This window comes from Solanum stenotomum, chromosome 10 (genome assembly GCF_019186545.1).
Source record: "Solanum stenotomum isolate F172 chromosome 10, ASM1918654v1, whole genome shotgun sequence".
Lineage (NCBI taxonomy): Eukaryota > Viridiplantae > Streptophyta > Magnoliopsida > Solanales > Solanaceae > Solanum > Solanum stenotomum.
Window position 1 is genome coordinate 23,469,118 of NC_064291.1, and position 13,471 is coordinate 23,482,588.

Consider the following 13,471-nt stretch of genomic DNA (forward strand, 5'->3'; position numbering starts at 1 on the left):
AAATAAATCAATTTATGGAGCAAACACGGTAATACCCAAACTATGTTGAAGGAAACAAAATCTTTCTTCAAGCAAGGGTTTTGTAAAAATATCTGCTAACCGATTCTCAAAATCAACAAATTCTAACGAAAAATCACCATTTTCAACATGATCTTGAATAAGATGATGCTTAATATCAATATGTTTAGCCCTGGAATGATGCACAATATATTTAGAAAGACTAATAGCACTAGTATTATCGCAGAAAATAAGAATAGCTTCATCGGATAAATCATAATCAAGTAATTGATGCATCATCCATAATAATTGAGTACCACAGCTCACCACCGCAAGATATTCTTATTCCGTGGTAGATAGAGTGACGAAGGTTTGTTTTTTGCTGTGCCAGGATATTAAGGATTGACCTAGAAATTGGCATGTTCCACTTGTGCTTTTTCTATCATTTTTATCACTTGCGAAGTCAGCATCTTAATATCCAATTAAATCAATATGAAAAGAGTGAGGGTACTATAGCCCTAATTCTGTAGTTTCGATTAGATAGCGAATGGCTCTCTTTACTGCAGTGAGGTGCGATTCTTTTGGAGTAGATTGAAAACGTGCACATTTGCATACACTGAATATGAGGTCTTGTCTGCTTGCAGTGAGATAGAGTAGTGATCCAACCATTCCTCGATACATGTTTCATCCACATCTTTGCCTGGTGCGTCTGTTTCGAGATACATGGAAGGACTCATTGAAGTTCCAAAAGCTTTTCCTTTTTTCAAGTCCAAATTTTTTTATAAGCTCTTTGGTGTACTTGGTTTGACTAATACAAGTTCCATTAGTTGACTGCTTCATTTGTAATCCAAGGAAGAATGTGAGTTCTCCCATTACACTTATTTCAAATTCACCTTTCATAAGATTTGCAAAATTCTCACATAAAGAGGGGTTAGAGCTTCCAAAGATAATCTCATCCACATAAATTTGCAACTATAAGAATATATAAACCAAATCTTTGAATAAAAAGAGTTGTGTCAATTTCCCCCTATTAAAATTATTTTGAAGTAAAAAGGTACTTAATCTCTCATACCAGGCTTTTGGAGTCTGTTTGAGACCGTAAAGCGCTTTGGAAAGTTTATAAACAAAATCGGGGAAAGAAGGATTTTCAAACCCGGGGTGTTGTTTGACAAATACTTCTTCTTTTGTGAAGCCATTTAAAAATGCACTTTTTACATCCATTTGAAAAAGTTTAAAGCGCTTAAACGATGCATATGCAAGTAAAATGTGAATGGATTATAACCTTGCTAGAGGAGCGAAAGTTTCATCGTAATTCATACCTTCCTGTTGGGAGTAACCTTGAGCAACTAAACTTGCTTTCTTACGAATCACTTTTCCATTTTCATCCAACTTGTTACGAAACACCCACTTGGTTCCGATTATCGAGCAATTCTTTGGTCTTTCGATAAGAGTCCATACTTGATTTCTTTCGAATTGATCAAGTTCTTCTTTCATTGCCTGTATCCATGACTCATCTTCCATAGCTTCATTAATTCGTTTGTGTTTCATTTGAGACATAAGAGCCAAAAAAGCTTATTTTCTGAGTGAAGACCTTGTCTGAATTTTGTCATCAAGTTTCGGAGAATAAAGTTTTCAAGGTAACTGGCATTATGTCTCCATTCTCTAGGAATATTAGCTTTGTCGGATAGGGTAGTAGACTCCACCTCTGTAGTAGCTGACTCGTCAGTGTTAGGTTTAGGAGAGACTTTTGAGATCTCTTCAGTTTGTTTAAGAGAAGTAATTTCATCGTCACCAACTTCAGTTTCCTGTACTCTTGGATTAGTGTCATAAAAAACTACACGAACAAGTTCTTCAACACAAGGTTCTTTTGTTAAAAACTCTAAAAGCTCTGCTAAGAGGTGCATAACCCAAGAAAATACCTTCGTGACTTCTTGGGTTGAACTTACCAAGGTTGTTCTTACCATTATTGTGGATGAAGCATTTACAACCAAAAGGATGAAAGTAGCTAATGTTTGGCTTCTTTCCTTTCTAGAGTTCATAAGGAGTCTTCTTTAGTATGGGCCTGATAAGACACCTGTTAAGAATATGACAAGCAGTACTTACAGCTTCTACCAAAAAATGATCAGGAAGATTTCAATCTAGTAGCATGGTTCTGGCTATATCTTGTAATGAACGATTTTTCCTTTCTACCACTCCGTTTTGTTGAGGTGATCTTGGTGAAGATAAGTTTTGAGTGAATCCATTTTGAGCACAGAAATCCTCAAACGGTTTATTTTCAAATTCGTCACCATGATTACTGTGAATGGTTGTGATGAAGTAACTTGCTTCTCTTTGAAATTTTCTACAAAACACTTCAAGGTTAGCTAAGCCCTCAGTTTTGTGAGTGAGAAAGATTACCCATGTGAATCTTGAAAAGTCATCGACAATTATGAAAGCAAATCTTTTACCTCCGATGCTAGCAGTTCGAGTTAGACCAAAAAGGTCCATATGAAGGAGCTGGAGGGGTTTAGAGGTACTTAAAATATCTTTTACCTTAAAGGATGAACGAGTTTGCTTACCCATTTGACAAGCATCACATATGTGATTTTTCTCGAATTTTAATTTTGGTAAACCAATAACTAGTTCAAGCTTAGAAAGTTTTTCAAGAGCGTGCATGCTTGCATGTCCAAGCTTTCGATGCCATAGCCACGAGTCACTTATGACTGCAGTAAGACAACTAAGAAAATGGAAATTAACATTATTCAAAACATATATATTATTTACTCAATCGCCGATGAGAGTGAGCTTTTTCTCAGGATGGTTAATGATGCAACTTGTTGTGTTGAAGGTGGCTTGAAATCCAGGATCACATAGTTGACTGATGCTAAGAAGGTTTTGCTTGAGTCCTTCAACAAAATACACTTCAACAAGATCACATGAAGAACTGAGAGTAATAGTTCCCACTCGTGTTACTTCTCCTTTAGCATTGTCCCCGAATCTTACACCGCCTCCATCAATCTTTTTTTATGGTTTCGAAATTTTCTTTCTTCCCGCACATGTGTCTGGAGCATCCACTGTCAAGTACCCACATTTCCTTTTTGTAGGTTTTCTTATACTACTCCTGCAAACAAAAGAGATTAGTTTCTTTTAGGTACCCAATTATTTTTGGGTCCTTGATGATTAATAACTTTTGGTCTCAAAATCCACTTTCCGGATGAATATTTTCTACAGTTAAAAGAATTGTGACCGAGTTCACCACAAGTATAACAAGTAATTTTAACAGAATTTTCAGGAGAGTGAGAGTTAGATATAGATCTATTTGATCTGTTGGAACTATGATTGGGAGATCTTCTCCTGTTGAAAGTAGTTCTGTTAGATCTGACAGAACTATGACTGGGAGATTTCCTAATACTATTCAACTGTATTTTTACTTCATCCAGTTCTTCTGTTAGTAAGTCGACTTCAATCTGACTTTCTTTGAGAAGAATTAGCCAATCTTTCTTTTCTTGAGCAAATTTATTGTACTCATCAATAACTTTCTGTAATTGATCAACAACCATGTCTAAAGAATTTTGTAAGTCATTCGAGTTAGTGCAGTTGAAAGGTCTTACCTCACTTGTTTCACCTAGTTCCATGAAGCATATGTTGGCAGTTTCATCATGATCGTCATCGGTTTTTTCTCCTTGATCCCAGGCTCTGAGACTTTTTGGATCTTCATTTTGTCTATTATTTGTCCTTCTCTGTTCTAGGCAGTTTTGTTTAATATGTCCTGGTTTTCCACAGTAGTATCAACAAGCATCACTTCATCTAAGATCATTATTTTTGAATTCTTGTTGAGGTCTCTGTCTTCTTTGTCTAAGCATTCGCCTTACTCCTCGATTTATGAGGTCCATTCCTTCGTCTTGATAATCACCGACTTCTTCTCCGAATTTGGATTTCTCGGCGGTAAATGGCACAATTTTATTTTTATCATCCTTGCTGTACCTGTTAATATGATTTTGTTCATAGGCCATCAAGTTGCCTCGTAGTTCATCGTACATCATCTTTTGTAGATCTCCATCTTCAAGGACGGTAAATTTAGTTTCCCAAGCTTTTGGGAAGAGTTTTAACAAGTTTTCTAACTTGTAGTCCATTTGAGTACACCATTCCAAGTGATTTGAGTTCGCAGACAATTTTACTGAATCTTGAGAACATGGCTTCTACGTTTCCATCTTAAGCCATTTTGAACAGCTCATATTCATTGACTAGTGAATTGATTCGAGCTTCTTTTACCTTGGTGGTTCCTCCATAAGTCACTTCTAGTTTGTCCCACATTTCTTTCGCAGTTTCGCATGTTATTATCTTGTGATATTCAGCTCCACTCACTGCACCATATAACAGACTTATAGCTCTAGCATTAGTTTGAATTACCTCTTGTTTCTCTTTTGTGATATTGAAAGATTCTGGATCAAATGGCTTTTTAGTGACATCTTTTTCGGTAGTCCAGGAATAAGCTTTGGACCCTTCTTGATCACAATCCATGGTTGATGATCATTTAAGGAGACAAAGATTCTGAATCTATCTTTCCAGTGCGAGTAGTGTTGGCTATTGAAATATGGTGGTCGATATGAGGAGTGTCCATCTTGAAGTAGAGCACCAGGAATCTGATAATGTGCCATTGGATCTTTGCTTACGTGTGGTTAAGGACTTTTATGGTGAGACCTACTCTTATACCAATTGAAAGTGAAGAAGGGGGGGGGGGATTGAATTAAAATTTCCTTCAGTCGACTTCCTGCAACAGTTAGTCAACTCACTTGCATGTTAGTAAACTAGATAATCAAGGAAAGTAAATGTAGTAAGTAAATAACACAATGAGTTTTTATACTATTTCGGAACACCGGTGTGGTGCCTACGTCTAGTTCCCTTGGGTTTCAAGGGTTCCTTAAGAGCAATTGAGAACTTGATGGGTTACATAAAGGTTTCGCTAAGTTCCCTGTCTGATGTGCAAATAAAATCTTCTAATTGAAACAACCTCTACTTGTATGACCTACACACTGATCTTTCTTTTTCTTTTCTTTTTCAATTGTATACTCTTAAGAATACAATGGTTTTATGAAATATAATAGAAGACAATCATACAAGTTCAAGTGAAGTGTGTACTTCACAACTATGGCTGAGAGAGGTTTATTTTGCTCTTTTTATAAACCCAAGGGTGTTTGAAACAAGGATCATTGATTTTATTCTTGATTCGATCCTGATTGATTTGCTAAGTCATGTCCATATCAGATATGTGCATGGAAAATCAAATCCTTCCTTGTATAATCATCTCTTTCCAAGCTTGATTCTTGGTTGATCTTATCGTCTTGACTTCATCCTTTGATTTCCCTTGGATTCTGGCTGATCTTACTTCCTTGATTGTGTCCCTTGATTGGTGCGTATTGTCCTGCGATTAAGAGGATATTTTCTTCCTTGGCTAATCTTGTTTCCTTGAGTGTATCCTTTGATTTCTGCAAACTGTTTCCCTTGATTGATTGAACAAATATTACCTTTCTTTTCTTAGGGTGTTGTGTTCTTGGCTTAATTAGCAAATCATCTCTTTTCCTTCCTTAAGGGATTTTGTGCTTGACTCGTTTCTCTTTCTTTTCCTGCACTAAGTGACAAGTCAGTTAAGTGTTGTTATTATTAAAAGTTATCAATTAAATGAAGCTAACAAAGGTGACCCCTAGTCTAAGCACCTTATATGGCAAACATTATCCTGAACCTTCAAACTATTAACTTGTAATTTTTTTTAAGTCTAGATATAAAACCCCCAATTTACAACCAAGATTAAGGTTTTAAATCAGGAAATAGATGATGAAATAATATGGAAATATAATATGAAAATCATAGTCATAATCTTATCCTCGAGCCAAAGCATGACTTGCATAAAAAATACTAGCTTTAAATTCATCTTTTCATACTTTGGGTTAAAATTACAAGTCCTACATTCATAATCATAAATTTAAGGATGGAAATTATTGCAAACCAATGGAAATTGAGTTATTATAATCATATGCATGTGCCTTGTTTATACAATAAGAACTCTTTAAAAGTTTTCTTAATTCAAGATTTCTAGCTTCCAAAAATGTTTAAAATACCAGACGAAACATAGTTTTTTTTGTCTAATGATTTTTTCTTCAGCAACTTTTCCCACGCACCAGCTATCATAGGGTTAAAACTTAAAATCTTTGCAATCCCATTTCCGCTTATGAGCTAAACCACACCAAAATATCCCAAGAGAACACCTCACAATTATTACTCCACAGAAGAGCTTTTCAGTCAATGATTTTTCAAACACTAATTCTATGGAATAAGCTTAACTCTTAAGTTGCTCCGATTCAGATGCAGACACCCAATATAATATAGATGCAGATCTAAAGGTTGGATTGTTCATTATCTAAAATATAAGATTCAGGGTGCTTTGAATACCAATGTGAGGATTAGGTTAAAATAGATTTTATATCTAAAAATTGAATTATAAAAATATATGCCTAAATCATGATGGTCTATTTGAAAAGAGAAGAATGCACCAAACTTTTAGAGCAAGTTTGAATATGTAGTTATTATTATTATTAAGTATACATAAATGGACATTCTTAATGTTATTTTGGTGTAACATGACTATTGCAAATTATATTAATATAGAGGACATGATGGACTCCTTGAGTTCATTACGCATTGAAAATAATGTTGACTTGTAATTACCTTTAAAGCAACTTGTTGTAGACTCTTTAGTACAATAACCTTTTTTTAAAAAATAAAAAAATCATATGCCTAAATCATAATTTCACCCTAAGTTTTGTTTTGATTAAAAAAATTATTGTATTTATCTCGAATTTTTCTATCAATTTTGATTAAAGAACAGAAAATCGATTGATAAGATTTAGTAATAATATCAAACTCACATTCATAGCGTATTAATATGGGTGCGGCATTGAAAGTAATAAGTTAACAACTTAATTTTCTATAACAAAAAAAATACTCAAGATGAGTTTCTAAAAAATTCCAGCATTGGATAATGGAAAGGAAGAAAGAAGACCAATATTTATTGGGGAAAGTCCTTGATCCCAAGTAAGAATAAAATAAAATACTTTTATTCTTTGGATCCAAAATTGACCATTTTAACATGTCTAATCTATGTCATATTTTATCGTTACTTGAGTTGGATCGAATAGATTTACAAAAGTTCTGATTATAATTGTTGGGGGTAAAAGATAATTGATATCACCATCAATAAATTTCACAGATTCATGGACTGAATCCTCCATTGTTGCAGATCTCAGTAACCTAGACTACATAGGTGAATAACATAGATCTAACTGTCACAACTAACTATACTACTGCATTCTTATTTAATTTCCAATATTCCCGCTCAAGCTGGAATCTTCATCGACATTAAATACTCCAAGCTTGTCTAACAATGCATGATGTTGTGTACTTCCTAAGCCCTTTGTGAGAAGGTCTACAAGCTGTTCCTTGGTACTGATATACTCTGTGTGTACCAATCCACTTTTAATTATTTCCCTCACAACATGGCAATCAATTTCAATGTGTTTGGTCCTTTCATGGAAGATAGGATTAGCCAGAATCTAGATAGCAGCCTTATTATCACAATACAATGTTACTGGAGTAACCACATGCACATTTAATTCCTTCAGCACTCCCAGCAACCAAATTATTTCTGAAACTGCAACTGCCATACTCCTGTATTTAGCTGCTTCTACTTACTGTGTTGTTTTTTTAGACTTCCAAGAGATTAGTGAATTCCCTAGCTTGATCACATAACCTATAACAGACCCTTTGGTACTTCGGCAAGCTGCCTAGTCTGAATCACAATAAGCCTCCATCTGATTGCTAGGTTCACAGCTCAATAGTATCCCTTGTCCAGGGCACCCTTTAATGTACCTCACAAGCCTCAGTGCAACATTCCAATGATACTCCTTATGTTTCTGTATGAATCGAGATAACATTTGCACTACAAAGCTTATATTTGGACTAGTGGTTGTCAAGTACAACAACCTTTCAATAAGCCTTTGATATGTAGTGACATTTGTGCATAAAAGGGTCATCTCTTTTGCCTGTAACTTCATCATAGTCAGTAGTAGTCAATTTGACACCTGCTTCTAATGGTGTGCTTGCTGGCTTTGAGCCTCCAAGACCACAATCAGAGATTAACTCCAGTGCATACTTCCTTTAGTTGAGTACTATGCCACCCTTGGACCTCAACACTTCAATTCAAAGAAAGTATTTTAGATCACCTAGGTTTTTCATCTCAAAGTTGCTATGTATTATGGTCTTCATATCTTGAATTAGACCATCACTATTCCCTGTTATGAGAAGATCATCCACATATATCAGTACTGCAACAATGTCATCACCAACCCTTTTTGTGAACAATGAGTGGTCATATGGACTTTGAAAATACCCAGATATGATCAAGGCATCAATTAACTTGAGCTTCCATTGCCTAGCAACATGTTTCAAGCCATATAGAGATTTCAAGAGTCTGCATACTTTATACTCCCCCTGTCTCTGAAATCCCTGAGGCAGTTCCATGTAAACCTCTTTAGTTAGATCACTTTGAAAGAAAGCATTGTGAACATCCATTTGGAAGAGAGACCAATTGTGGGTTGTTGCAATACTAACAACAACCTTCACAGTGAACATTTTAGCTACTGGAGAAACTGTCTGATGATGAGTTTGAGATTTTAACTCATCTAGGGCTTTGTTTTGATAGTTTAAGTGTCCTAAAATGACTAATTTATGCTCTAAACTGATGTTAAAGTGTTGATTTGCAGTTATGAAGGCTAAGGAGCAAGGCAAGGACACTACCGGGCAAAAAAGGAGCAAACAAGCTGAAGAAGTGAAGAAAAACGATCCTGATGATCGCCAAGACCACTCAGCGAACCGCCGAGTGGCTTTTTAGCTAGCCTAAAGTTCCAGTGTGCCAACCCTGGGGAAGAACTAATTTGGCGACCAAAATGGGCAGTCGACGGATCCCCGAATGACTCCATGATGGCGACCTTGATCGCCTAAAGCCACAGAACCCTGAAGACAAATAGCCAATGCAAACCGACGATGGATTGGAGCAAAAGGTAGATCGCCGACTGGTTCAGCGAGGCGCGACTTACTTCACCCAATGGTCTTTCAGGCCCCAAAATTGGGAAACTATAAATTGAAATTTTAAATAGAGTTTCAGGAGTTCAAATTCCCTACGTTCGATTTTTTGCAATTTTCTTTGAGTTTTTTAGTTTTCATTGATGACTTTGAAGCTTGAATTTGAGAATTTTCAAGTGGGTTTTGTAATTTATTCAATTTATACCATTGTAAAGACTTGGAAGCTTTTACCCAGCTCATGGCTAATATAGTTGGTAATCGTTTCTCTCTTTTTATGATGTGTAGCTAAAACCCCAATTCTTTGGGTGTGATCATGTGTTTGTTTGTCTTATTAACTTATGGGTATTGTTGTTTAATGATTAAATTGCTATTTTAATGTGGGTTTGACTGATAGCTGAGTAGTAATTTATAAATTGTAGTTGCAAATACAATTTTAGCTTAGTGTTTTGGGCTTGCTCGAGAGAGGGGTTCTAAAACCAAGGTTATCAATTGATGATTGTAGTGTGGGTCGTTGTGGGTTTAGCTCGAGAATGTAAATCTTGACTCATTCCTAACTATCTAACTCGAGAGAGTAGGTAAATTTAGGTTTTGGGCTATATTATAGTGTTAAGCTTGCCGAGGTTCGACAAAACTCGCCTGTACCGTAATAGTCGTTTGAGAAAAAACTATTGCACTTATAGTCTAGCCTACCCATAATGATTCAGCAAATTATTGTTAAATTTCAATTACCCATATAACATAATTAACTTATAATCGATCACATCCCGAGAATTCCTCTTAATCTTGTGGAAACCCCTATTTTCATATTTGTTGTAGTTGTTAATTGACAAACCAATTCCCCCCATCTTACATTTACTGTCACCCATTTCAATTTAGCTAAATTTTATTGATAATTTCTATTCCTACCACCAATTATATTAGATTTGTAACTTCGTAAGTCAATTCAAACTTGTAGCGCTCCCTGTGGGTTTGACCCCAACCCTTCGTTGGGTTTTATACTAGATTACGATCGCCCATACCTAGTCTTGGATGAGGTGTGGTTGAGCGTTTATAAAAAATGGCACTGCTACCGGGGAGTGGTGTTTAGAATTCTATTATTGAAGTTTAAATTGTAATCTTCTTGTGTTGTAGTTGAATCAGCTTACTTTGTTTTGTGTTTGTGTTGGTTTGTTTGAACGGAGAAAGAAATGAGCGTGAACGGTAGTAATGGTAACCAAATTGGCCACCAAGATGATATTGGAAATCTGAATGATGTGAATGACCCAATTCAATTGGGTGGTGTTGGTGCTATACGTCTACCTCCTATTGAGGGGAATGTTGTCTTTCATGTCACTGGCACAATGCTACAACTCTTGCAAATGAAAGGGCTATATGGAGGACAAGCCCATGAGGATCCCCATGAGCATATTTGGAACTTCGTGGATGTATGTGGTCCGTTCTCATTCAAATCATCTCTCAAGAATAAGTCTGTCTCCGGTTGTTCCCATTCTTTTAGATGGGTGAAGCTACCAAATGGTTAGCTGATCTACCGAGGAACTCCATCACCACTTGGGATGAGCTTACAACAACATTCCATGTGAGATTCTTCCCTCCCATCAAAGATGATGACGCTCAAAGATAGTATCCTAGGTTTCAAACGCTTGGATGGTGAACCAATCCACGAGATGTGGATGAGATTTCAGAAGTTGGTACTTCAATGTCCGACTCACGGACTTCCAAACAACGTGCTTCAACAATACTTGTATAGGAGTCTTGACTCAATGAACTAGGGTGTTGCTGATCAACTTGTTACCGGAGGTATAATGCAATAACCTTATGAGGTAGTGTCTCAACTCCTTGAAGGCATGACTAAGATCAATAGAGAATGGTACACTTGTGAGGACCAAGTGTCTCCTCTCACTTTTACGATGACGAAAGAGCAGATCCAGAAAGATCAAGAGAGACCAAAATATGGCCAAAATGATGACCCATCTAAATTAATTGTCGAAAAATGTGATGGGTAGTAGATTGAAGAGTGTAAATGTTGTGGGTATTGGTGGAGAAAACCCCGAAGAAGCATAATTTGAGGCACTGTACAATGAGGAAGTGAACTTCCTTGCAAATTAAGGAGGAGGGTTTCGTTCAAACTATCCAAAGCTGGGTGGAAATCCGAGTTGGAATAGAGATAATGGATCGAGAGATCGTGATAGGGAATGGCATGACCGTAATGCTACTTGGAAGGAAAGGGATGGTGAAAATGAAAGATACCCCCCACCTCATGAATGCCCAAAGCCTAAAGAGAAAAGAGCTGGTTCGGAGAATTTCCACACAGAAGACATGCTTAAACGCATTCCCAATAAGGTAGAAGGGTCAGACAAAGTGTTGAAAAAGATGAAGGAGGACATCTCAACTCTCAATCAGACGGTGTCTTTTCACTCAATGTCTATTAAATAGCTGCAGACACAAATAGGTTAAATCTCGACTCATTTAAATTCAAGGCCAAAATGAGGGTTGCCTAGTGACACAATGGTGGGCCCCAAAAATAAAGCTTAAATTGGTATTTCTATCGTGCCACGACGTTAAATAAGGTGATTCTTGGGAGGCAACCCATATTTTTGATGTTTTAAACTTTTCTTTTGATTAACGAGTGTTGATTTTCCAGGTTGAAAAGTTGAAAGTGTTGAAAAAGTAGTAGAAGGCGAGCTCAAAGTCCTATCAGCGACACACTGAACAGGTTGGCGTGCCCAATTTGGACCGTTATTTGAATTACCCATCTTGATGGATAGTTCTGTAAAACTCGACGAGCCAAAAGCTCAGTCATCGACTCGCCGAACAGGTCGGCGAGCCCGTCTTTTCCCACTATTCGAACCACCAAATTGCTTGGAGTTTTGTAAAACTCGTCGAGCTAAAATACGACTCGGCGCATCGTCGAGTGGGTCGGCGGACCCAACATAATCTCCGATAGTCGCACAAACAAAAGAGTTTTAAAAGGGCTAAACGGTTTGAAATTCAAAAATCCTTCACTTTCTCACTTCTTCAACCTTCGCATCTTTCACTCCAGCATTAAAATTTTAGTACTTTTGTATGTTTACTCTTTTATTTGCGAGGGATCTTTGCTCGAGATTGATTTTGTAATTTCTTTGTCGCCTAGCATTACAAATATCATCATCAAAGGTTGCTTTTCTGAACCCCAAACTTAATTGTTGGTTGAAATCAAATGCTTGTGATAAATTATTGTTGAATATCGTGGGTAGTGTAGTTTGATCATCGTATGATTGTTGGATTGGCTGTATTTAAATGAATTCATGTTTAAATGATCAAAAATGGTTGATTGTCATATCAATAGTTGATTAAATTATTGGGTTGTGTTGATTTTGTGATGGGTCTAGCGGGGTGAAGTCTGAGTAACCCCAGATTCTACTAATTGTCATATTTTTTGTAACGATCCTAAAAATGAACTAGTGAAACTAGAGCCTCACATGTGAGTTTGGAGTTGAGAACTTGATGAAATGATGAGAAATGACCGTGACGTCCGGAAACTAGTCACTTGAACTAGTGAGTTGTAAGGGTCAACTTTAAATGGTCATATCTTTTAGCTCAAAATGAATTAGGTGGACCTTTACCTATCCAATTAAAGGTCTTTGAGTCCTCTTTTCAACGCCACTGAGTTTGCCCAATTCCGACCTTGGAGTAAAACGTTATGACCGAAATATTGAAGCACTGTCAGGCTGAAAAAAAAGGGCGAACTAAGACGGGAAGGGGTAGAATTTTTAAGTTAAGACTTTACGGGTCCTTAGTCTTTTTCCAAAATTGACCCTATGCTATTTTATTCTTTTCCTAGCAACTATAAGACCTTTTTATGACTTAATTCCTTTCATTTAAGTCACTCCTCTTAGAATTAAAAAGAAACCCATCTCCTTTCATATATTTCTCTCTAACTTAAGGAAGAAGAGGAGTTGGAGCTAGGATTGAAGATTTCGAGTGCTTCTTCTTCAATTTTCGTGGGTTTTCAACTTAGAGGTATGGGGATCCTTATCCTTGATTATTCTTTCTTTCAAGAAACCCAATCAAAAGGTTTTCAAGGTTTTTCAAATACACACAAAAACCTATTTCGATTCTAGCATGGGTTCTTGCATAAAAAGGTTTTAAATGATCATTTATATGGTTATTAATGATTATTAATGGTTTTTAGAAAGAAATTCCCATGAACCCATGTCTTCTCAAATTCTCTAAATTTGACCTAAAGTGGGTGTATTGATTTTGTGTAATTGATGGACGATTATTGTGTAGATTGTTGTGGACTGTTCATAGATGTATTTATCTATGTGGAATTGTTAAGAATTGTTAGTGAATTGAAGGATGTGGGATGTTAGCCTTGAAT

General features: G+C 36.4%; 1 protein-coding gene across 1 annotated transcript; it reads right to left on the minus strand.

Annotated features, from left to right (window-relative positions):
* Positions 1–1,541: 1,541 nt before the first annotated feature.
* Positions 1,542–4,109, minus strand: LOC125842830 (uncharacterized). Its single transcript, XM_049522129.1, has 5 exons — positions 3,890–4,109; positions 3,588–3,745; positions 3,206–3,515; positions 2,530–2,699; positions 1,542–1,802 (listed from the first exon to the last, which is right to left on the minus strand). The coding sequence occupies exons 1-5, from the start codon at positions 4,107–4,109 to the stop codon at positions 1,542–1,544; spliced, it is 1,119 nt and encodes a 372-aa protein (XP_049378086.1).
* Between the last annotated feature and the right edge of the window lie 9,362 nt (positions 4,110–13,471).

What these genes read in the sequence shown, in the direction of transcription:
- LOC125842830 (XM_049522129.1), bottom strand. Translation starts at nt 4,109, where the DNA reads ATGGACTACAAGTTAGAAAACTTGTTAAAACTCTTCCCAAAAGCTTGG. An exon ending in CAAATTCGGAGAAGAAGTCG is followed by an intron (nt 3,746 to 3,889) that starts GTGATTATCAAG and finishes GTGGAAAACCAG; the next exon opens with GACATATTAAACAAAACTGC. An exon ending in AAACTCGTTCATCCTTTAAG is followed by an intron (nt 1,803 to 2,529) that starts GTAAAAGATATT and finishes CCAAGAGTACAG; the next exon opens with GAAACTGAAGTTGGTGACGA.